The following is a 24,971-nucleotide window of genomic DNA, read 5'->3' on the forward strand; positions in this document are numbered from 1 at the left end:
CTGTCTCCTGCATGTGTTCTCCAGGAGTCAGTAAGCTGAAGGCTTGCTAAGCCTTTCCCACGCAGACAGCGTGCTGAGGGGTCCCTCTGCTCTTCCTGGCTTGCTCTTCCTCGTTTCACAAGACTGGTAGGAGCTGTGTTATCACCCATCTCATTCCCTCTCTCTGTTAGTGTTGGTTTGAGTCAGCCAGCATGTCCCAGCACCATCCTAGAGTATGGACCAGTATAGACAGCAAACCCTGCTTTCCCCCGCCCTCTTCTTTTTTACTTGTTCAATCCACTTGCACAGATTTCCATGTGCACATATGAGCTTCTGTGACAATTCATCTCATTTGAGAGACGCTGCAGGCACGTTGCACACTGTCAGCTGTGTGAGACTGCACACAAAAAACCTTACCAAGGAGCACCAAAGCCTGTGTCACAAATTGAACAGGCTGCAAAGACCTTAAATGACTTCTTCCCTGTTGTCAGCACCACAAAGCAGCAGTGGTTTGTATCACTGTAGGACACTGATTCAAGGAGCTGAAGCAGGAGCAAGCTTGTAAATGGCAGGGGTTTCCTTCCCCAAGCATTTATAATAAAGGACAGGGAGGTGGTCGCAGGAGCATAGCATGTTAATTTAATTAATTGAATGGGAGACTGAAGACTGGGGGTGAGTTTCATCTCACCTCAGCTGAGGCCTCCAGGTGTCTAATCTAAGCAATTGCCTATGAATCAGTGAAAAGAGATGTCTCTGTGTATGGTAGAACTACTATTAGGTGCTGAAGGAGGACTTGGGCAGGTGGAGATCATGCAGAGCAATTCCTCTGTTTGTTATGTGAGAGACCAGTAACAACAAAAGATCAAGACATCACTAACAAATGCTTCAAAGGCTGAAGGTTTGGTTATCTGTCATGTGAAATGGGGGGGTCTCTTGTCTTTGACGTACCAGCAGTGGCACACAAGTGCCACCCATTCCTCATGGTCCTTATTTTTTTCTGCATGAAAAATCCAGTGCTATGAGCCCTGGAGCATATCAGGGGGACACAGGGGATCTCTCAGTGGAGTAATATTGCCCTTTACCTCATTAACAAAGAGTTGAGCTGCTTTTCCCTCTTTAAAGACAGTGGAGCAGCATAAACAGAAAGTTGCTGAGCAAGTTGAAATGGGAATTAAAAGTGTAGGAAATCAGCTACCTAAGTTGTTGGTTACATGCAGCACTTAAATGGTGTAAATGGGGATTTCAGAAAAGGTACTGTGAGAGCATGCCTAGTCAGGGGGTTGTTCCTCCTCCAGGGTCCCACCAGCCAGCAGCTTCCACATCCGTGGCATTTCAGGGCTGGGAGTAGCTCTTCAACATTGGGAAAGGTCTTCTGGTTTGCTTTGTCCTGTCTAAACTGCACAGAAAAGTATTTGATGTCCTTTTGAAAAGCTCACAGAACTTAACCCAAAATTAGTTCTCCCAGACACAAATTGGCTTACTCAGATGAAATTCTCTGGGGAATGTACATCACTTGACCACTAGTATTTTTTCCTGAGCGCACCAGAAATTTATATGACTGTTTTATAGTTGGCAAGTTAAAAGCAGACTTCAGCTGAAACAGCTGGGTGGGCCATTGATCTGAACCCAGATGGAGCATCCTGAGGGAATCAAAGGTGAATTGTTGAATTACCCACCACCACCACAGACATGAAAAAGTCAATACATAGGTTCTCCTTACCAGAGAGCCCTAACGAGGGTACTGCTCAGGTTGTCTTGTTATCTATTGCCTCTGCCCAGGGCTGACAGTAAGCTGCATTTATTATTATCATTGCAGTGGTAGTATAAACCACCTTTGTAGGTTTACTTGGAGTCATGTACATGCAGAGGAGATTTTCAGGTCTCACTCACCAGTGCATTTGTAAAGAAAAGGCTGCATCTGTGTCACCCGGACAGGCTGTCTGTTAATGAGTTGGGTTATAACATGGTCGGCTTCACTCAGTCTGAGCTCGTGTTCACAAAGCATGTCTGCACGTCCTGGTCTGGTGGTGTATCACACGGCTTTTCATTAACAGGAGATACCTAAATTGCTATCCTAATTAAGTTAATCCCTGAGCTTCTGGGTTATGGAAGATCCCCAGGGATACATTTAGGCACAACAAGGTCACAGGAGGGGTTTTGCATCAGGAAGAAGCTTCTGGTTTAGGAGGACAGTGCCAGAAAGAAGAGCTTGTTCAAGCCCTGGGTCCCAGTTATAGCAGACTGTGGGGTGCCTCGTCCTCGGTGAGCCGAGCAGGACCCAGGGGTGGCTCTGTGGAGCAGTGCATGGCTGGGACGGTATGGGTTTGCTGTGGTTCGGTGCATCTGTGTTCTAAGTCTAGTGACCGGTTCATTAATTTTCTTTTCCCAATCACTTTGATTCTTACCTCAATCTTGACAGCATCCCAGGATAATTAGGGTAATGGCAATTAGTAAGGTGCACCCTTGCTTATGGAAGAAGCACCAAAGTTATCTTGTGTGCCTTCTGCCCCATGAATGTTTTGTGGTTCCTCTGCTACCCTGGACATCTTGTTCATTTTGTTTCATACACACCAGATGGACTTTCCTTTTTCTGATTTGATCATCTTTTGAGTCTATTTTAGTCTTCAGCATCCATGACATTTTGTAACAGGGGTGGGGTTTTCCATAACTTGTCTGTTTGAAATAATATTTCCTTTTCCCTGTTCTAAATCTTCTGCCAGATCTGAGATTTCTCTGATTGTACCCAAGCATTTGTGATAAGAGAAAAAGGTGAATGACAGCTGCGTGTCAACATCTCTGTGCATCCTCATAAATGCATACTAAATGCATTCATTTATCTAGCTCTTTAATGAGGATTTCAATCTAAATTCATGGCAGAACATTTAAAAGAGATCAGAATTTATTACTCATGTCCAATTCACTGGTGATTGGTGCAAGGTACTTGGAATAAAATATGACAGAAAAAAAAAAAAGGAAAGTTTGAAGTCGAGTAAAGTGGAACAAGCACATGCTTTTAACAAGTATCCATTTCTCCCATCCTTCAAACTTGGACCTGAGCCAGAAATGCTTCAAAAGCAGCAGAAACCCCAACTCAGGCAAGAGTAGCGTGCCAGCATCTCAGGGTAACCAAAGCCTTTTTTTAGTTTTTTAAATGAATTTTTAAAAAGAAGGAGCACAAGTAATTTCCTCTCTCTTTCCCCCCCCCCCCCCCCAGCATAGCTGCAGTCAGAGTGCGGTTAGCATTCTGTTTCTCAGCTAATATTTTCTTTAACATGCATTTTTGATCTCCATTCTGTAAGCATGGTGACAGCCCATGGCGGATGCAGATGTTTTCAGTCATTGATGTATCCAGCTGATAGTCCTGAGAGGCACAAGATGCCCAATTAGGTTGTCTTCCAAGGTTTTGTAATGCTTGCAAATTCTAAGTTGATTTATGTTTGAATCATACAAATTATAAATACATGTGCTATAGGTATATCTTAAAATGGAATTAGTGAGGGTGGGAGATGAGAGACATTCCTTAACTTCTTGCAGATTCTTTCCCAAGTCTTCAAAATTGTATTTCCTCCAGATGATGTTCTGATGAGGTTTAAGTGTCTACAAATACTGTGGAGGTGACTGCTGCTCTGTAAGTCGGCCCTGACTGAGGGAAGCACACTTGATCTGGAGGGGTGGGACATCCCAAGTAGAAACTGGTTTCTGCTTAGCTTTACTTTGGACCCTAAATAAGGACTATATTTTGTTCATGGTGGTTCAGGTTTGCAGTGCTCACACAGCGTGAAGATGCCACATGGGCCAGTGAAAAAGCTGATGTCTTCTGTCTGTCCTGTTCATATAGAGTGAAGGCAGACGGTGCAGAAATGACCACTAGCCACATATTTATAGATTGCTGCTGTGTTATGCACCAGTGTCAGGTGTAGCCTATGTGGCTATCCACAGGGATTAAGCCAAATTGTTGGACTGGGAACATTCACTCAGTTACTGTGCCTCATCTGAAAACAGTGTCGGTGAACAGCTGATGGATGGGGGTTTGTCAAGCCATAGTTAGGACTGAACAGTGGCTTCCTCCATCATACAATTTTCCAAAGCAAATAGATTTTGTGGCAGATTTTCCATGCTGGTCACAGTCATGATGCAATTTTACTTTGAAGACTTATACTCAAATAATAAATCAAACCAGTAATATGTAACGTGTATAGTCCACAAACAAACAAAACTATGTTTTGTACCCATTTATGCCCATTAGAAAATATATTTGGACGTAATTGAAAAAGGCCTAAATACTGGACAACGGCTTTTGTGAATCTAAATGAAATGCAGTGAAATCAGCCAGTAGTAACTCAGTAGTAGTACAGTTATCTTTACAGTTTAGGTGTCCATAGCTTGTGGTGTCTCAACATTTTGACTCATGCTAGATTTGAACTGATCTTCTTCATAAGGCTTTCAACACCAAGGCTTAGGACACTTGAGCTATTGCACCTCTTGGTCTGGTACCACATTTTCATCCATCCATCCATCCATCCATCCATCCATCCATCCATTCAGAAGAGATGACAGGGCTGAATAAAGTCTTTCTACTTGTTTGGTTTTCTGTGATCTAACATTCGCTGAGTGATCAATCACATCTCCTTGGCTAGAGCCAGTGCTACCTGGAGGTTGCAGGTGGGCTCCAGCCGAGCAAGGCTTCCGAGCTCAGACAGAGAATCCAGTGGTTTCATCCCAGCATGGCTATAGGTCAGTATACGCTTAGCAGCCTATAAAAAAAAAACAAAAACAAAAACAAAGCAAACAAACAAACAAAAAACACTTTAAAAAAAAGGGTAAGTAAGCTAAGCTTAAATCTCTCTTTAGGACTGCCTTATAAGTGACTCTGTGTTTTAAAACAGAAGTGGTTGAATGATGCTCAGGATTTTTGAAAATCAAGCTATATCTAAGTTTTTATCATTGGACAAGGTGAAAAGTTAGCGGTGTTTTACGAAACATGTGCCATCAGGTAGGAGGGAAACTAAAATATGCTACTGGATTTATTATTGTAATACCTGCCAGGGAACATGAATTCCTTTTCCTTAACACTTGGTAAAATTTGCTTTTTTTGAAGCAGGCACCTAAAATTTGGCAAGAGGACACACTTCTCTGTCCGCTGGGGAAAGAAGTAGCAAGTGGCTATACCTAGTATAATCCCCATGCACTGAAGGGCTGAGGGAGTGCTGTTACCCACCATCCTTCTGACTTTTCCTAATTTCTGAAAGTGTGTTGTAATCTTTTAATATTATTTTAGGGTAGCTGTATATAATGTAGCCATGTTTCAGCTATATTAAAATAGCAATTGATATTAATTTGCCTATTATTCAAATAACAGGCATGCATGTTATTGTATATGTGTACGTTCTTAGCACTTCCAGCTGTCAGATACACATACATATTGCATACTTCAGGTTGCCTGTTAACAGTAGCTGTCTTCTCTCATCTTTACCTGTTTCTTCTTTTTATACTGGTTCCATGGGTGGGAATGTCATAAGCAAATTATTTTTACGGAGGCAAAAGTTCCTTTCTGATGGCATTGAAAGAGAGAAAACCAGAGATTAAGAGCTTTATACAGACTTAGATAAACTCCTGCAATGATAACAGGGGAATTTTGCCTGTCTAGAATATTACCCACACAGCTGGTAATTTCTCTTCTCCTTGCTCTCCTTGGGAAAACCCATGTGTCAGATACTCAAGATACTTAGATATCCAAGGACCATGTGTATTAGATACTCTATACTGCAAAAATGCAGTGGCAAGCATAGATTCAAATGATCTAATTAACCCAACAATAAATAGTTTGTCTAGAGGCTGTTTTGAGTGGAGGACAACACTAATGAAAAAGATAAAAAGCCAAAGTCACTTCTGTCCCACTGTCACAGTATGAAGCCTACAGCTTTTGAAAACTTAAACGAGGAGTTTTGATCTTGAAAAATATGCAGTGAGGATGCTTGAGTGCATAAGTCCCTCTTTGAATGTGGAAAGTGTCACAGATAGGCACAAACCGTGGAGTTTTTTTCTTCTACTTTTTTGCAGAGACAATGAAATGCATTTAATTTTAAAGAGATACTCATTCACTGCTGTTTTTGTCAATTAAAATATTACTGCAAAGAGCCTGACAGTGACAAATTGGTTCAAGATAATGGTGTAAGTAAGGAAGAAGTTCAATGTGTATCAAAAGTTATAAAGGCTTAATTATTTTCAACCTTCAGCAGTGTAGATTGGAGGCGAGGGAAGGAGGCTGAGATGTTGAGCTCTGGCAGGTTAATGTGCGAAGTAGCAGCTGTCTGGCGCTTGCTGAAAGAGATGAGAAGTCCAACTCAACCTCGGTGAGGCTGATCGGGAAGGTGTTGTTGGAAACGTAACAACCTGCACGGGCATCTCCTGAGCGGATCCGTTGTTTCTCTCATTCATGCCATGTCTTTGCAGTTTGTCGCCAGCCCAGTATGTGGGCGTGCAGCCGGGGCGTCGGGCAGTTACCTTGGCCCTCTCCCTTTTATCTGCAGCTGGGAGAGCACATTTCTGCGTAACAAGCTGTTTATTTCAGCTGGAGGAAAGTAACACTTTTCTTTCTGGAGTGAAAAATACCTCTGCTGTATAGGTATGGATTGTGCATTTATCCATGGTGCATATCGCACCTGTTAAAACTGCCAGCAACCCTCAATATCGTAAGATACTTCTGAGTTTATTTTACTGTTAGAGAAATCGAGCCCTTCAGGTCTTACTGAACAAACCTGAAAAGGAGCAGGCAGTATTAGCAGTTACTTTTACCATCTTTCATGTTCCTGTCAGTGATAGCTATGATGCTTGTTGGTTTGCCTTTAAATGCAGGCTTTCTTAGAGGGAAAAAATGAGAGTGGAATTCATCTTGCAAAATTTCATTTATTCAGAAGTTCAGCATACTCTAGCTGAATCTAGCTCTATCCCAGCTCCTACTACAGTCTGTAGAGAGAGGTGAGTGGCTCTACAGAAGAGCTCAGCTCATGCTAAAGAGGGAGGTGCCTTTTCTTCCTTAAGTGAGGACTAAGCCGCCAGATCAGACTTGACTCCTATTTGATGAATCCCACCCACGCGCCTTCCCAGTCTTTATCTCACAGAGAGGTTGCAGTGAAATCTGTTTGATAAGAGCCTGCTGGGGCAATATTTGCAGTTCATCATTTGCTGCAAGTCTGTAGTTGTAGCACAGATATATTTAGAAGGAGCTGTGATTAAAATCCCTTGCCAGCTCAGATCCCAGGAACACACATGGCGAAAATAATCTTGAGATTCACATCTCTTGTATTTGCCTATCCCATCCTGGATGCAAACAGACCAAATCCTGTCTGCAAGGACTTTCAGCCTACGGCAGATTTCCTCGCAGCACAGCTCTTTGTTCTCCACCAGGCAGGCTGGAGCACAAAGCTCCTCTGCATGGAGCATAGGACCTTGGACTGCAAGAGTCTTCTCAGCCTGATACACTGGCAAAAGGAGCCTGTGCTGAGAAGGGTAATGGCAAAGAAAATGAAAGAACTTTTTAGAGATAAGACTCTTCAGCTTAGCAAAGACATGGAGGTATGATAGAGGTCTGTGAAACACTTAGAGATGGAAAATAAGGAGTGAGTATACTGTATTTCTCTCACTAGAAGGTTTATGGCTGTTGTACTGTAGAGATCTAAAACCAGTGGAGGGAAGTACTTTTCCGCAGAAAATATACCTAAATGTGGGACTCATTGCAAGAGCCCAATAGTGTACCTAACCTCGAAAAGGGTCTGACAAGGCCACGGAAGCTGGTGACCAGCAGTGACTCTTAAACATTGAGGCTTGGGCAGGAAACCTTTTAGTGGATGGGGTTTGAGGGCTAAGATCATCCCTTGTCCTGTTGTTAGTGCCTTTCCAAAGTACGCAGTATTGCCTTGCCTCTGGGGTTGCACACTTGACTGTAACTCCAGATGGTATTGCTTTGGTATGACCCAGTATAGCCTCATACGTAAATATTGAAAGTATCCAGAAAAGACATGCGTTTCTGTGGCTTATTGCACCATGTTGGATTACAGGCTTCAATCAAAAAAGGTTTTGAGAGATGTACAGGGAATAGGGTTGAAATTTGATGGAGGCCCAAGTTTGAGAAAACCATGTGAAAAATCTAGCCTACGTGCAGCTTGTCTTTCAGTCTCATATGCAGACACAGAGCCACAGTCACATACAACTTTTTAGTATTTCCAGCCACGCCATTTGACCTTGCTATTGCACGCGCAAACCTTGGCACACCTTAATAGCTGACTCCTGCTCAGTCATTTCAACCTTTGGAGCACGGCCACACATGCAGCGCATGTGCGCTTCCACATGTGCAACCCAGAGCGGCCACCGGTCTGTCCTTGCCCCGGGCACCCCTCCTCCTGCCTCCGGTGTTGCACTGCAGCAAGCTTCCTAACATGGAAATTTCAAGCCTAAACAATAGAGGAGCTACCCAGGCAGATGGTTTGGATGTCAGCTGCATTACATTTCGTGGCATTTAATATCCCGGGGTCTGTGAGGGTGTTGCGTGGCGCCTGGAATCACTTTCTGAGCAGGTGCGTGCCACTTGCTCCTGCTCCTTCCTTGCTATTTTTCTTCCAGGCAGAAGAGAATATTGCAGCAGGCTCGGGAGCTCCAGCATGGAGATGCTGGCTCCTGTTAACGCTGCAGCGTACACACAGGCTTTGCTTATATGTCCTGCCAGTCATACAGACTATTTAGTCTTCTTTGCCCCCCAGCCCTAAGTGACTCTTGTCTTTGCAGAGTTGTTATATGAACTTGAATTCAGGGGTGTCTTAAGGCTTGTACAGATCTGTTTCCAAGGGACATTAAGAAGGTAATGCAGAGTGCGTCAGGATCATCCAAGTCTAAAGTGGTTTCTTCACTAGCTGTGTTTTGGAGAGAGCTGCTACTGGGGCTGGGTAGGGTGTCGGCATCTGTGCTCGTGACACCCAGGCTTGTCGCTGTCACCTTGGGTGGCTTTCCTTGGGCCCCCAGTAGTTGTATGGTGTTCACCAGGAGGACAAGCAGAATATCCATTTTCCCACTGTTCCTTGAGTGAGGATCATCTCTTCCCTCTGAGGAACTTTCCAGCCAGGGAACGTCCTCCACTCCCTTATTTTGATAGCTGGATCCAGTCCTGCTTGCCTTAGATAAAAGCAAAATATCTTGGCAAATTGTAGAAACAGGGGAGGGGGAATATGCAGAATAAAAAAATAGATGCAAGTAATTACATATCTCTGCCATTCAAAACACTGTCAAATGGGCACAAGCTTCCATTATAAAAGTAATCTGAGTCTTGGCAGAAAAAGTTCACTTTCTTTGGAGTGACTGGCAGTGCTTCCTCCCCGGGTCTCTCACTAGCAGAGTTCCAAAACAGATATTCATGCAACATTAACTTTTTTTTGCAGGAAAAAGTTTCTTTGTCTTCTCAAAAAGCCCTTTTTTTTCCCTAACAAAAGAAACCAGCTGTCTGATGTATATCCCAGTCTACAACCAGTTTAAGGTAGACCATCTTTTGCTCTTCCCCAAAGCCAGCTATTGTAGAGATTAGGTCAAATCCTATATAGCTACCTGCTTTCACTGTTGCTCATGGTGTGTCTGTTCTATCAACTAATCTTATCTCAGGAGACTTCAAAGGCATTTGCTTCTGTGCCTTGAGTAGTTAATTAAGCTGAAGAAGATGGAAATTAGTAAAGGAATTATCAGGTGAAGGAGTTGCTAAAAGGGAGGTAGCAATACATTGTGTTGAAAGAAATGCTTCTGGGCTGGAGGGAGGTCCCAGTTGTGGTTCTCAAAGACAGGCCTAGAGTCCAGCCTGGTAACAGCCCCATTAAAGACCGGCACAAATGATAAGAAAGGCGTTCGTGAAATTCATTGATGACACAGCGCTAGGAAAAGTTGTCACTTTTGAAGAGAATAGTGGATAACCATGATGAGCAAAATAATAGAAATAGGGTAAAATTCAGTATTGCAGTGAGGCATACAGCTGGGGACTAATTGGTTTGAAATAGCAAAGGAGAGAGTTGGGGACGTACTGGTCGGTGGCAGAAAGTCTGTGAAATGCTAATTTGATACATTCCTTAAAAAGGTAAGTGTAGTCCTTGCAGTATTCACAGTGTTATTTCCAGTGAAGAAAAGGAGATGTTCTTTGTAGTTCTGACCACCCACAGTTAAGAAAAGTTAATGCCAACCAGAAGAGATGAAGAGAAGAGATAGTGGAACAATCAAGAGGACTGGAGAGTCTGCCAGGTGTAAAGAGGGGAAAGTACCTTCGCTTGTGTAGCAAGGCAGCATGGATGTTGAGAAAATATGGGACTTTGTGTATAAATATCTCAGAGACTGAACACCAGGAAACAAAAACAACTATTGAAACTATAGGACCACATTGGCAAAGACCAAGGGATAAAGAATGAACTTAGACCAGAAATTAAGAAAAGGAGTCCACCCATCTGAGGAGGTGCTCTGGACCAGCCTTTCAGTAGGAGCAGGGAGGGCAAAATCTCTAACTGCTCTTGTGCTGGGCACTGAGCAGGCCTGGAGAGTACTAAACCAGATGATTGCATGGCAGAGCTGGCACTTGTCTCATTGACCCACAACATCTCTTCAGTTCTATGTTCCTACACTGTTCTCAGCACCCCCTGGATGCAGAGTGCAGAGGAGACGTCAGATAAAGGTATTTGGCTCCCCATTAAATGCAAAGTGGCTCTTTGGAGAGAATCCTAAAAATTTAGAAGTTGTACTACCTAAAAGCATCATAACTTTGCATCCTGGCACATTTGTTCACACTGTTCAGCCTTTGGCTTCAAGGTAGAAGCTAATTTTATCTCCATTTTTTGGGGCTTTTTTTGCAATCTGAGTCTTGGTTTCATAGAATCATAGAATTGTTAAGGTTGGAAAAGACCCTTAAGATCATCGAGTCCAACCATTAACCTAGCACTGCCAAGTCCACCACTAAACCATGTCCTCAAGCACCACATCTACCCTTCTTTTAAATACCTCCAGGGACGGGGACTCAACCACTTCCCTGGGCAGCCTGTTCCAGTGCCTCACTACCCTTTTGGTGAAGAAGTTTTTCCTAATATCCAACCTAAACTTCCCCTGGCACAGCTTGAGGCTGTTTCCTCTCATCCTATCCCTTGTTACTAGGGAGAAGAGACCGACCCCCACCTTGCTACAGCCTCCTTTCAGGTAGTTGTAGAGAGTGATAAGGTCTCCCCTCAGCCTCCTCTTCTCCAGACTAAACAACCCCAGCTCCCTCAGCCGCTCCTCAGAAGACTTGTTCTCTAGACCCTTCACCAACTGGTTTCTCATGATGCCTCTTAGGTCACAGCCATCAAACAGGGGTGATGTGTAACGTGGGACAGACATTGTAGAGTGATCCAGAACAGGCAGGGAGAGACTGTGTTCTCCAGGGTGGATCTGGACTGAGGAAACGGCTACACAAGAGCAGCTGTTTCACGGGAGTGTGAAACTGTGAGGAGAGGGGCATCTCCCAAGAAATGCCATCAGGATTGCTACATGCAGGGCTATTTGCACGTGGAGCCTAAGCCACTTGGTCTCGCCATGGTTATTTCCTTTGGGAGCACCCAGCTAAGGTACAAACCGGAGCATATCACTGCTGTTGTATTGATATCAGCTCTTCAGCACAGGCATGGGTAGTACTTAAATTAATAATGAGTAATAACAATTTTATAAATAAAATATCACCGTACTTGCTGAAGTGAATAAAATAGACATGAATGCATTAGATTTGGACTTCAATGGCTTAAATCTGTTGCTGAATTCTTCTCTTCTAATAGTAGTTTGACTGCAAGGACGGCATTAAAACCAACTGGAGAAGCAAATTGGTATTGGGATATGCAGCAGTGTATTAAATGGGAACTCAGCCCAGGAAAATACTGTGCCTCAGACCAGCAGGGCTGGCCCTGAGAGGGAGCTCTGCTCTAGTAGATGTCCCCACGCTATTTCTTTCGTAGCTTTTACTGCTGTATGGGACACCACAGAGTCAGCTTATTTTTCTCTGCTGTTCTTAGTCCAGTCTTCTTGAAACATGATAGCAGTGTTAATGGTGAGCATATTTCACTTGACCTCCTGTCAGAGCTGCAGAGATGCTCCATGGCTCTGGCCCTGCGTGAATTCCACCACAGGCTCGCGTGCTTACTCAAACTTCTTCCTCCTCACATTTTTGCCCTCACCTCCAGCTGTCCTGGCAGTTTATGGCTGCACTACAAGGCCCTCGGACCACAAACCTAGCTCACCATGCAAAGCTGTCCAGCCAGCAGGAGAATTTTCATCTTGCCCCACTGCTGAAAAACTTCTGTAGCATTTGCATGAGGCCAACACTCCTGCAGCTGTAGAGCACTGCTGCACTACATGGTTGCAGCTAAGTCATTAGGAGTTCCTGCAGGGACTACTCAAGGCTTTTCAGAAGCACAAGCGAAATTGAATTTTGCTGTCCTGGGGTGGAGCAGCCTGCTCTTCAGAAAAGAAGTAGGGGAGAGCTTGCAGCTGGAAGGTGGAGGCAGGGCAGAGCCCTGGGTGCTGCTTCTGCTGCTCCAAGGGAAAGGGTTGGAGATATCACCTGCCATGGGCTTCCTTCCATCTCGAGCCCTGCTCTCTGATGACTTTCTCCTCCTCTTATGTCTGACTTCCAGATAGAGGTGGTTACACAGAGTCTTCACCAAATCCGATCATCCAATGCTAAACCTGCCTTTAGGAACAGATTTCTTCTTAAAATCTAATTTTGGAATTAATGGCGTCATGTGAGCAATGTGTTTTCCTCCCTCATCTCCGATCTGGTACTACCCTTTTTCTAGCTGTGCTTAAGACTTTTTGTACTGCAGTTTTCTGCTTAAGGCTTTAATAATATTCAGATCGAAAGTAATTCGGTCACCTTTCTCCAATTCTCATATTTTTTTCTAGTATGCCTCTAAAATTTGATGGGTTTTGAAGAAAGTCAGATCTGCTGCATGCCCAAAGAGCATTTGGATGTTCTTCCTTCAGTGATCCCTTCATTGCCCTCTACATCCATTCCTACTCCGTCAATATGTTAGTTGAAGAAACCCCAGTGTGTTCCAGATGTTGAGTGATCAAATGGCATCAAAGAGCTTGGATAAAGTACTTGGTGCTCAGGGGGTGAGGAAGGGGGAACTCAAAACTTTCCATCTTCAGAGACAAACTGCCGGTCCCTGCCTTGCTGTTCACAGCTTCCCAATTTGAACCCAGAGTTGTGAAAATGAGGAAACTGTGAAAATATGAGCTGCGAACACTGGGAAGCTGTGAAGCGGGGGAATGGGTGGGGATTTACAATCTCTCTCGAATGCAAAGGTTATAGATTCTGGTTGAAAACTTAATTCTCTGAGAAGTAAGTTTTTGTCACTACAACAGCAAGAGAAACAGCGGCCAAGGTTGCAGAATTGTCTCGGTTGTAAAAACCTTTCATTTCTTTGCTCATAACTTTCTGGCATTTTTGTATTTGAGGCAGAAGTTTTTCAGACGTGGCCTCTGCCAAAAGGCAAATTTCATTTGAACAAAGCCAGTTGTCTTGTTTCTGAGCCTGGAAGTGAGACGCAATAATAATAATAATAAAACAGACTCCCATTTCATTTTTTTCCTTTTGAATACTTTTGCAGCAAGAGTGTGAAAGGTGATGTTTCATGTAGGAACAGCCTTGACTGAGGAGCTGTGCCTTTCATTGGCCCAGGGAAAACCGAGTTTGAGTTGTCTGAATTACTGGCATTAGAAAATCACCTGCTGGGCTTTGCAGTGTTGCGAAACCCTTAGCAGGCAGTGGTGAGGAAGGACTCACCTGTTCAATGGCTCTTTGAGAAAACTTTTTGAAAGAGGGGAAGCCCAGGCATGGATTTAGCAGGTGACTCACAGGAAGATATCTCTGGCTAGTACGTTTCCATTGTAAAATTTCTGAGGCTGGCAGAAGCTGAGAACATCCATGGCTTTTCAGCATGAGTCCATAAAATAAATAGCTGCTTTCTTGTGACTCAGAGTGGAAACAAATGCATCATTTCAGAGGGAAGCTGGCCCTGTGCAGAGTCACCTCAGGTGTTTGTGTACCTGCATGGGAGTACAGCAATGACTCCTGTAGCAAGCGAGGGCTTTAGAGCTCCAGTGCTGGCTCCTCATGAGCCCTTTCCCTCCATCCCTGCTGTTCCCAAGGCTAACGAAGCCATGTGCTACAGTTCATGAGCACAGACATAGGTTGAGCCTGTTGCTGCTGGCCTGGAGAACATGGTTTCAGCAGAGCTCAGGGGCCTTGGGGATGTGTCCAGGACGTGACCTGGATGAAGTTGCCTCCATCTGCTCATTCCCTGCCTGAGCTAATCACTCTAATTGTCCTTTGGGAGCCAGGGCAGACCCAGCAGTGGTCGACCAAGTGAGAGTTAATAAATCTAAATGGACCCACTGGGTGTTTATTTTTAACTTATTATAGAAATAGTGGGACAGATGTATTATCAGAGGTTTCCAACCACCCAGGTTACCTAAGGGTCCCCCATCCACCATGGCTACAGATAATGGGGTGCTTCCCCTAGAATAAATAATTGCTTCTACCTGAAATCAAGAAGGGTGGATGCCTGAACTGTGGTTCAGCAAGTTGTTTTATCCCAAGGCCCTGAACATCCTTAATCTGTGGCACGTGTCTAAATACGTTAAAAGGTTGGATATTAGTAGGCAGGGAGTGTCAGGGAAAAGATGCGGTGTTAATTGAAGATACCTGTGCTAAGTGTACGAGCGGTGCAGGCTGAGATCATGAGGACCAGGGCAGTTAGCACAAGCTTCTGTGCATCCCTCTTGACAAACCCAACTTCTTAGTGTCTCCTAATGCTGCAAAATGTGCATTTAAATTCTCTGCCAGGTCGGCTCTTCATCACAAACGCACTGAGGCTTAATTGCTAATTAATTTTCCCTAGATAATGTAGATATTTTTTTTCTCAATGTGTAAAATCTAGAAGAACTTTCTGAGAACCAGCCACAAACGAGTTGACTGTAATTGGTGTTCTCTCGCTTAGGTGAGAAGTAACAGTTCATCAACTCTTAATTAGCTTGGACTTTTTCAAGAGCAGTTTCCAATTTGTTGACAGAAAGATATACATCTTGTTTCTCCGGTAGCAATACAAAGAAAGTTATTTTACCTTGAACTGACAAATCGGTCTGCGGTTGTTGGTGTTTTCTTCCTCCTGATGGTGAGTGCCAAGCTGCATGTCGTACCTGGATTGCTGAGCAATTTATTCAGTTAGCATTGCTTGTCACAGAGAAAAGAGCACTGATTGTACAAGAAAGAGAGTTTGAGCTCAGTTTAATTAAATTGTGAATGGGTAACCAGCAGCGCTTGGAGTGATACATTAAGATACGGAGCAGCTTTTAGATATCTCATCAGCATCAGAGAAACATTATATTTTGTGTCTATTGTAGGTGAATGCCCTTTCTGTTCATTGTACAGGTAGGAAGGCTGTGGCAACAGAAAAATAAGGCCGCCTCAGATTAGTCAGACCCGAAAAAGTGTCCTGCCAGGACAAATTGTCTGTCTGGCAGTTATCTGCTTGTCTTGTGAGCCCAGGAGTGAGCCCCTTCGGGAGACGCTGCAGGGGAAGGTGACCATGCGACAAGGAATGGTGACGCTGCAGCAGGATCAGCCCCATGTCAGCTCACAGCGGAGCCAGACCAGGTGGGCTGGGAGCTCGGGGCTGCGGCAGCCCTGACGTGGGCTCACTCTGCTGTGATCTCCTTAGCCCAGGCTCATGTGCAACACTAAGGTGGGAGAGAAATGCTGGATGAGAAGCTCCCAAGTTGTAAATAATCCTCTTGCAGCCTCTCACCTGTTGGCGGAGTAGCCAAAATTTCCTAGAAGTGGGTGCACACAACTGCTATGCTGGGGACGGAGCCATGGCTCTAAGAGGGGATACTCAAGCGCTTTGCAGAAGCAAAGCAGTCTGTGTAGAGGCCAATGAGTCAGGGCTACCAGGATGGGTGCTATGTATGTGCCAGTAACACTTGCCAAGTTTTAATTACATATTGTACAATTATTCAGTGTAGATGAGGCCTTTTGGTAAAAGAAAAGCCCTCACCTGTGTTAGCACCCTGGAGATCCTAGTGATAATTTTGTCACAAGGAAAAATTGCCATGCACTGCTATCTTTGGGAGTAGCAATGGCTGAACTGTTCGAGTGGGGGGAGTTACAGACTCAAATTTGAGTCCCTTGGGCAGGGATGAGAGACCCCAGGCTTTGCAGAAAGCTTGTCCTACCCTGGCAGAGAGCTCCCCTCTGGCAGCTGGGACAGGGGAACAGGAGTTGGGATGTGGACAGTAGGGCCACAGGGAGAGGGCAGGGGTCAAATCGCCCTTTGTCTTGAGATTCAAGAGGAGAGGCTTTGATAAGCTCTGTTAGCACATGCTGCAGGTGTTTCTTCTTATTAAACTGAGGTCCTTTAGCAAAGTACTTCTTAATGGATCAGCTGTTGATTTTTTTCGTATTAGGAGCCCCCCAATAGAAGGTAATTTTATGGGTGGCTTAGGTGCCTCTAAGAGCCCGCTGGTAACACACTTACACTGGTGTCTGTAGGAAGAAATCAGGTTTTAATAGGGAAGATGGACAAACACATGTGGATCAGTCATTTGAGAGATGGAGGGATCCCAGTACAAGTGTTTGGAGATACAAACCGCCAACCAGGTCAGTTTGAATAAGAATAAATTTCTTCCAAAAGTACACTTGAAAACCACAGTTTTTATTCAACATTTTAGATTACACATTTTTATTTTCTGCGTAAGTCATTAAACCAATTTTCTGCTAAGACCTAGTTTGCTCACAGTCTTTTAAAAGCACTTAAATCAAATTTTAAACTATTAAGTGGTACCTGATTGTGGCTGGAGGAAGCCAGGCTATTAATGCTTGGTATCGGTTTGTTAAAATACTACAAGAAGTTTCAGTATTAGCAGCCTGTGGTGCAGATGCAGAGGGTGTTTTCACTTGCTTGATCTGCTTGTTGAGTTATAGCTTCATTCAAATCTGAGAAGCCAATGAGAGATTATTAATGTAGGAAAGCTTGCATGGCCCTTCCAGTCTGTAAATATATACAAGACCCATGGGAATGAGCTTTACTAGTTCTGAAATTTTAGAGGTGTTTAATTGTAGTCAGTGCCGTTCTCTCAAAAAAGACTTTGTTTAATAAAGCTTTGTACATGCAATATGCATTTTTCAGAAGCTTTTCTTTTTTTTCTTATATGCCTAGCACAGTGAAGTTAATTTATGTACCTAAATACATGCTGTTTGATTTTAATTGAATAACAGTTTCCCTCCAACTACAGCTTATCATACATCACCAAAAAAAACCCCCAGTAATTTAGATTTAAAGAATAGTATAATCAGGTTTGCTTCAAAAAGGCCCTAAAAAGTACAAATGTAATTGAAATGAAAATTATTATTTAAATAATTTTTCCTCTCACTGACTTAAATGATGATTAAAGTTGCTTATGTAAGTCAATAAATTGAATCAGGCCAGTCCTGCTATGAGTTCCCCACTGTGCAGTCTCAGAGAGCCTGAAGGTAGCTGGCAATTGAGAGGATGGAAATACCTAAAGATGGTGGTAAGGGAGGAGTCGAAACTGTCATCTTTACCCTGCTGTGTATGTAGCAAGAGAGTCACATTTCTGTCACCTCTATGACCACTGAACCTAGGGTGTAAAACCATGTAGTTGTTTATACCTAAACAAAAGCAGGATGCAAATGCAAATAAGCAAATGGGATGACAACCTCGAATGTGATAATGTTGGCCACAGTTCAAAAACTCTTGAGTACAACCCTGTCTTTAAATACGTAATAAGTCATGCCCGTTCCTGTCGCAGCGCTTGGTACTCTGGCACACGCTTTACAGGCTGTGGGTGCTGCGATGACTCAGGGCTGATGGGGACGTCTCTGTGAAGGGTTGGCACCGTCACTGGTGGCAGCCCTGGTCCATCTCACCAGGGCTTTGGAAATAGTGCGTTGGAAAATAGGCATTGAGGCAGAAAAGAAAGGTGCCTCAAACAAGTTGCAGTGATTTCTTCAAAGGCAGCGTCAAGTTGTGCAGTGGACCATGGTGGTTTTGGGTCGGTGGGGATGACAGCTAGTCAGGGTAAAGCCACGTCCTCTTCAGGTAAATGCGCTGTCCCAAAGAAGAGCTTGTGCCTGCAGGGACCTTGTCTTAGACCGCTGTGCTTTGTGCTTCAAGACATATGTTGTACTGGAGTCCTGCTGGCTTCTCCAAATTATCAGTGCCTCAGCCAGGAATGGCAGCTTTCCAAGGGAAAAGGAAATTGGGGGGGGAAGTTCTGTTTTAAAATTGAAGAAGTTGCAGTCTTCTCCAGCAGAGCCCTCGCTTTTGTGTGACAGTAAGAGCAGGCGATGCTGGAGGAATTCCAGCCTTTGATGTGATGAAATGGAAGGCTTCAGGTTATCTTCTAGGTGAAATCTTCATCTTACTTCATTCTGGTGTGGATGCTAATATTGATAGACTAGTCCGACTCTAACAGCAGTCATTACAGGACAGACCTCCGTTGTCTGAGCAGCATCCAGGCGTCCTTGTGTGTTTACAATGTGTTCTAGTGATGTTTAACAAGTGTCAGCTTCTGCGCCAGAAGCAGCTGGTTCTTGATTTGGGGTTGAGTGTCTCATAAGGCATTGGCTGACAATTGTGCCCAGTTAGGGTCTATGTCAGCAATGCCAGTTGATGCATTCTATAAAGAAAACCTATGAGTAACCCTATGGAAGCCTACACGCTCAGAGAAGAGCCTCAATTTTGGGTCCAGGTGAGGCTGCCAGAAGAGGTGGAGAGGCCCAGACCATGGTGCTCTGGCACTGGGGGGGTTCCTCCTTCAATATTCTCAGCTAAGGCTCAAGACTGAGAATGTGGGTAAGGTTGATTGGAGGAAAAGCTCTGTTAGGGCCCTTCCGTTTTCTCAGGGCATTGGGTTGTGCTGCCAAACAGCACAGCCTGTTGGATTCCTGCTTGTCTGACTGATGCGTCACCATCTCCTTTTTCTTCTCTCTTCAGGTTATTTCCAGGATTTGTTGAACAAGTCAGAAAAGGCCCTTTATGATGCTTTTCCAAGCATGTATGGAGAATTGTACACTCAAAACATGAAGGTCTTCAAGGACTTGTACAGCGAGCTACGCCGCTATTACCGGGGCTCCAACATCAATTTGGAAGAGGCCCTCAATGAGTTCTGGACACGCTTGCTGGAGCGGCTCTTCAAGCTGATGAATCCCCAGTACCATATCACAGATGAGTACCTGGACTGCATGGTGAAACACGCGGAGCAGCACAAACCCTTCGGGGAAGTTCCCAGGGACCTGAAGGTGAAGGCAACCCGAGCCTTCATCGCGGCGCGCTCCTACGCACAGGGCTTTCTTGTGGGCAGCGACGTGGTCAAAAAGGTGTCTCAGGTATGTTGGGATTCTTCTTTCTTCTCCATCCTCAGATTGGCAGGAGCCAGTCAACTACTGCTGTTAGGGAAAGGGGGGGTTTATTTCCCCTTATGTTTTCATTACAAAGCAAGCAGGTATTTTTCAGTTTTATGAAAGACTGCTTCAGGATCACCCATCAGTGGAAGGGAGCAGCAAGCCTGGACTTCTACGGGCACTGATAGCGCAGAAGCAAGGAGGTATAATTCACCACAAATCAGTCTTTACCTCATTTTAACCTATGCAGCAGAGTGCCAAGGAGATGTCAGTCGCCCAGGCTGTAAAGCCGTTCTGTTGCTTGCCTAGATTCCTCGCGCTTCCCCAGCAGGGAAATGGCATGCCTCTAAATCACGCTGCCTTGTCTTCCTCCTTGATGGTGATATGATGTAGGGTGTGCAGAGCTGACTTGCCACGAATGTGCTGGGAATACAGGCGGAGAGATGCATTTCAGCGGTCGGTGATGGGATTGCTGTGTCTGTTTATGTAGCCGTGTATATTTGTACAGCATCTGTGTACAGAGAGGGTGAGTTTGTAAAGTGCATTGGGATCTTCAGGGATGAAAGGTGCTATATAAATGTAAATTAATGTGACCGAATCCAGGGTTTGAAGAGGAAGGAAATTGTCTGTATTCTTTACTGCAGAAGCAGCCTTTCAGAGCCAGAAGGTGGTGATTGTCCTGAAACAAGATATTCAGGCTTTTCACACAGGTAGCGAGGAGAAAATCCATACTAAGAAATTACTTGCATACTGCATGTGGAGATGGCAATCAGCAGGTATGAGAATTAGGGCGTGATTAAACTGCGAATGTAAAAATACAGAATCGCAATTAATTTCCTCCAAAGGTAATGCGTGGTAATGCGTAGCAGAGGACGGTACTATTTGATGCAGCAAATCCAGACTTTGATCTCGGGAAGAAACATTAATGTGGTAACAGTGACAAATGCTTTAATTTATCAACGTGGGACTATAAAACTGTTCAGTTACCCAAAAGCCTTTGTACATTTCATTAACATCACACTCTCCTGACACTTAAGACAGATAAAAGAGGAGAATGGTGTAATTTCAGGGGAACCAAAGTAAAATATTTTTCATAAATCCTCTGAATGGCAGAGATTTCCAGCTCGGTGTGCGTGATTCTGCCTGTAGCCGAGTTTGGTGGGTAAAGCAGGCTGGCAGAGCAACCGCAGCCGTGGTATCAGCGGAAGGGAATGACCTGAGATACTGACATGCAGCGTATTTTTCCCCTACCTTCATGTAGGCTTCTGACCCATCGGATTTTGATTCTGGTCCCCCCTTTCTGAATTCTCTTCCTTCTCTTGGCATTGCTTATCAAACGGGAGGTGGCGTACATGACCAGTCACAGATCCTTCTCTTCCCTCTGCCTCCCCCCAACCCATTCCTCCAGGATGGAGGGTTTTCCATGAGGTTCCCAACCATTCCTCTCTCTCACAAGGGCCCTCCCTGGGGTTGCAGTGAACCCAACATGTTGCTGTTGTAGCATGATCTGCATGAACTGAGTCGGGAAACCTCAGCAAAGCCTCCCTGAGAGCTGATTTTGTAACAAAGGCCAAAGCTGGCCCATTTCCCCTGTCTTCAGGAACGGGCTTAGTACTTTAGGCAAGAGGGGGTGAGAATGCTGAGGTGGGAAATCCATTTTATGAATGCCCTGGTAGCCCTCAGCTGTGTCTAAAATAAAAGGCCTGGTGTACCCACTTTCCTTTACCAGATGTGGATTTACACTAGTGCGAAATGGGTATGAAGTGCTGAATGCAATCCACTAGTGGTGCTTTGGTTTTAGTCATTTTTCATGTTGCTTTATACTCACAACGTTAGGAGAAGGTGTATAAGATTTTTAAGATCAGAGACTGGGATTTGACTTTCCTGTCAGCTGGTAGCAGCAGTCGTTAAAAATAACTCTTTGAGCTGAAATTTCTTAGGGAGCAGCAGTGAGTGTTTTGGTCAGGAAGTCTGGGGAAAGCCCGTGGAAATGGACATGTAGAAACAAATTACCTAGCTTGGCCTTCTGAAAAATGAGATTACTTTGGGTTTATTTATTTGCAAATCCCAGAAGAACTACTGATTTCTATTAAAACCCTCCTGGTTTCATCTGCTCACACACTTCCAGTTCAGTGTTTGTCACCTGTATCCTATTGCTGTTTCAGGTCCTTGTGCAGCGTCTGCATTACCGGGCATTCTGAGGAAAGACGGGTGCTGTTTATCAGATTTTCTAGCTGTCTTAAAATGGGGAAAAGCCTGCCCTGACTGAGCAACAGGGGGGGATTTCGTGAGATTTCTTTAATCCCTGCTAACTCTCCTCTGTGCCCAAGAGGCGTTTCTTCCCCAGCCTCTGGCTGCCCGATCTCATAAGAAGCCATCGCTTTGGGCAGCCCTTGGCCGGTGGGCGCGCAGGGACAGGAACAGGAGTGGTGTGCTGGGAGCAGGCGCTCTGCGTCCTGCTGGGGATAAATAGCTTGAGGGCAGCCGGGGAGAAAGTGGCAAAACCATTTTTCATCTTTACTGCCGTCCTAGCTTTTAAGGCAAAGTCACCCTGACAGACTGCAGGCTCTGACACCAAGATCTAAAGCTTTCGATGCTGCGGTTCCTGCCACCAGCCTGGCCCCACGCTGACAGCGGCGGAAGTGCTGCCATCTGCACAGCGGCTGTGGGAGGGGGCCCAGGGGCCCGCAGCACGCGCGCGGCTGGTGCGGCAATTCGCAGCCCGGGCGGAGCAGCAGGGCTGGGGATGGATGTGCGGGTTGGCACCCTGCCCTGGAACAGGGTTAGGGGTTACCGTTGTGCCACACATGGGTGGGGGTGTTGGGGCAGCATCTCTGTGTTCACATTCAGGTTCTGTGTTTCTGTAGTTATTCTTTCAGCACAAATTGCAGGGTTTTGTTTAAGTTGCACAATGCCAAGTGAGTTTTTCAGCATCTGCGTGAAGTAGCAGCTACCAAAACAGCAGCAGCCACAAAATCCCTAGTGAAGGGCACACAGAGAAGGGGCTCCCCCAGGGGTGTGCACCTCGTGCTGCGTGCCAGGGCAAGAGAGAAGAAATATCCCAGTTTTGTTTAGGATCCTTTTCTTTGGTTGTGAGATTGGCAGCTGCCCAAAAATAGCATTTGCTGCAACTCTGAGCTTCATGTGAACAGGTGAAGGCCTTGTGCTGGGAGACTTGCTGCCTGCCAGCTGCTGCTCAGAGATCCACACTTGGTGCAAGCATTTGCCGTGTTCAGCAAGGAGAGCGAGAATGCGCTCCTGTGAAATACGTGGTGTAGGTGAATTGAAATACTGTGGGGCAGGAGGAAGCAAAACTGAGATGGTAAAAACGGCAAGGACTGAGAGATAACCCCTTATAAAACCAAAGCAAAAAATCCTCAGAGAGATGCAGCATGATAAACAGGAATCTCCTGGCTGATTTTGTTATTTATTACTCACATTACGATACTGCTCAGCCATCTAAGTCTTAGGACTATTGCACGAAGTGCTGTGGGGACAGGTAGCAGAGGTGGTCCTGTCTGCACCAGGGCACCCAAAAAGGGCAGTGAGACTGTCCATAGGTCCTTGCTGGCCTCCTGAATCTCGGCACCATGCCCATGCTGCACCGACGGACGGGGAGGAGAGCTGCCCAGCCCGTGTCAAAAAACGTCCAGAATCCTCAAATTCCCCTCAGAGACGTGACAACCTGTGAATCTCTGGTGAAAGTGCAGAAGAAGTAAAGAAATAATGTTCCATTTCCAAAGGCAGGGAGAAGAGGTGTTTTAAAATTAATTTTGCTCGTCAGTCAGAAAGTGAGTTATTAGAACAATCTTTCTTTGCTGGATCTTCATTGCTTCTTGCTCCTGAATTTTAAGTTTTCCTATGGTAGTGGGGATTGTTGTGAAGCAACACCAGCTATGTAAGCAAGAAACACACACTTAAATAATCAATTTTAGTAGTTGTTTGCATTTTTTTTCTCAGTAGATGTTCTTATGGCTGTTTCTCATTTGAGTTTGAAACAAAATATGATGATCTTTTTTACTAATTATAAGCTTTTTCTCTAAATCCTGTATTTCATTTTACCAATGAAGGTCATCTATCAGTACATTTTTATTTAAGCAATACTGTGTCTCACAATACATTTCAGCCTTATTTTTTAAACTTTTATATTAGTATAAGGTAAATGGCAGCTTTCCTATTTACCATATGAGTAATTTTTAAACACATGGTGGGTCAAGCTGCATTTGGATGGGAACTGAATGCCAATTAAAAAGGCCCAAAAATAGAATTTCTATAAATGTTTTTAATAGTTAAATGAATGTGCTGGACACATGGAAAATAGTGTTTATCTAAACACGCTTTACATTTCCAACAAGTCAATAATATAACAAAGACAGTATGGTCATTCCTGGTCCTCATGTACTTCAAGATTGTAGCCATTTCTCACACCCCACTTTTTTTCCATAGCTTGGAAGGCCATAGTTGACTTCTGTCTTTCAGCTTCCAGTTGCTTTTTGGGTGAAGCAGGCATAAAATTGATCTGACTGAATAAAATGAAGTGAAGAACATAATCTTTTTCACACACTTATGAAACCACTGTGCTAAAACAGCTCAAGTACACTGAACTCCTGTCCCATGTGCTCGGTGACACATCTCCATCCTTTCAGTGGCTTATCTTTATTCAGAGCATGAGCAGCAAGTACATACAAACATAAATAACATTTTATTTCATTTAAAGGATTTCACTTTTGTAATAAAATTAAGCATTTACCTAAATTGGCCTCGTCTTGATCCTGAAAAGACAACATTAGTGTTTGTAAATAGATGTTATGAGCATGTTGTTCCATGGTACTGGCAAGTGGCAATATCCTCATATCACCACATTTATTTCCTTTTCACTGGATGTTATCCCACCTCTCACTTTGGAGCTGTTCAGTTTTTGCATGGCAGAGGTGTGTGTTCTTGTGTTACGACGATGACTTGACAGGCGGATGCTGTTGTGCAGAGACTGGCTTTGCCCCAAGGAGCCATAAGGTGCCACAGTAAATTATCTCTCCCTCTGGGTAAAGCTCTTGTCTGGGACCTGCTCTCACCAAGGGGCGGAGCATTTTCCTTCAGGGAGATCATCTGTTTGCTTGCATGGGATTTAGTACGCCTCCCACCTTTAGACAGCAGCTACCTGCGCCTATAGACACCACTGCTTGGTAAGATACCATTCATCCAGGAGTTCAGCCTCAGATCTGGCCTCCCCTTTAAGAAAATGAGGGGAGGTAATGTGAGATGGAGTCCTGCAGGATCTCTGTGTGGGACACAAGCAGCGGGCAGCAGTGGGTCCCAGGGGTGCTGGCGTCACCGGCAGGGATGGAGGCGGGATGCAGCTCACCACAGCCAGGCACAAACAGCAACTGCTGGAGCGTGCTGGGCTTCTTTCTTTTTTTTTTTCCCCTACTGTCATTGCAAACCACCGATGGGGCTTTCTGAAAATGAGCTGGTCGGTGCCTGTGCTAAAAGTTTGTACTGCTGCAGACCCAGCAGCAGTTCATCG

General features: G+C 44.6%; 1 protein-coding gene across 3 annotated transcripts in view; it reads left to right on the forward strand.

Annotated features, from left to right (window-relative positions):
* Window positions 1-24,971, forward strand: part of GPC1 (glypican 1) — a 329,611-nt gene that overhangs the window by 277,858 nt on the left and 26,782 nt on the right. For all 3 annotated transcript variants that reach the window (XM_087739178.1, XM_087739179.1, XM_087739177.1), the window contains one exon: window positions 19,041-19,432. In XM_087739178.1, the coding sequence (XP_087595304.1) occupies window positions 19,041-19,432 (392 nt within the window). The remainder of the gene's footprint in view (window positions 1-19,040; window positions 19,433-24,971) is intronic.

Source organism: Nipponia nippon, unplaced genomic scaffold, assembly GCF_047370975.1.
Source record: "Nipponia nippon isolate SJK-2023a ecotype South Korea unplaced genomic scaffold, ASM4737097v1 scaffold_7, whole genome shotgun sequence".
NCBI classification, from domain to species: domain Eukaryota; kingdom Metazoa; phylum Chordata; class Aves; order Pelecaniformes; family Threskiornithidae; genus Nipponia; species Nipponia nippon.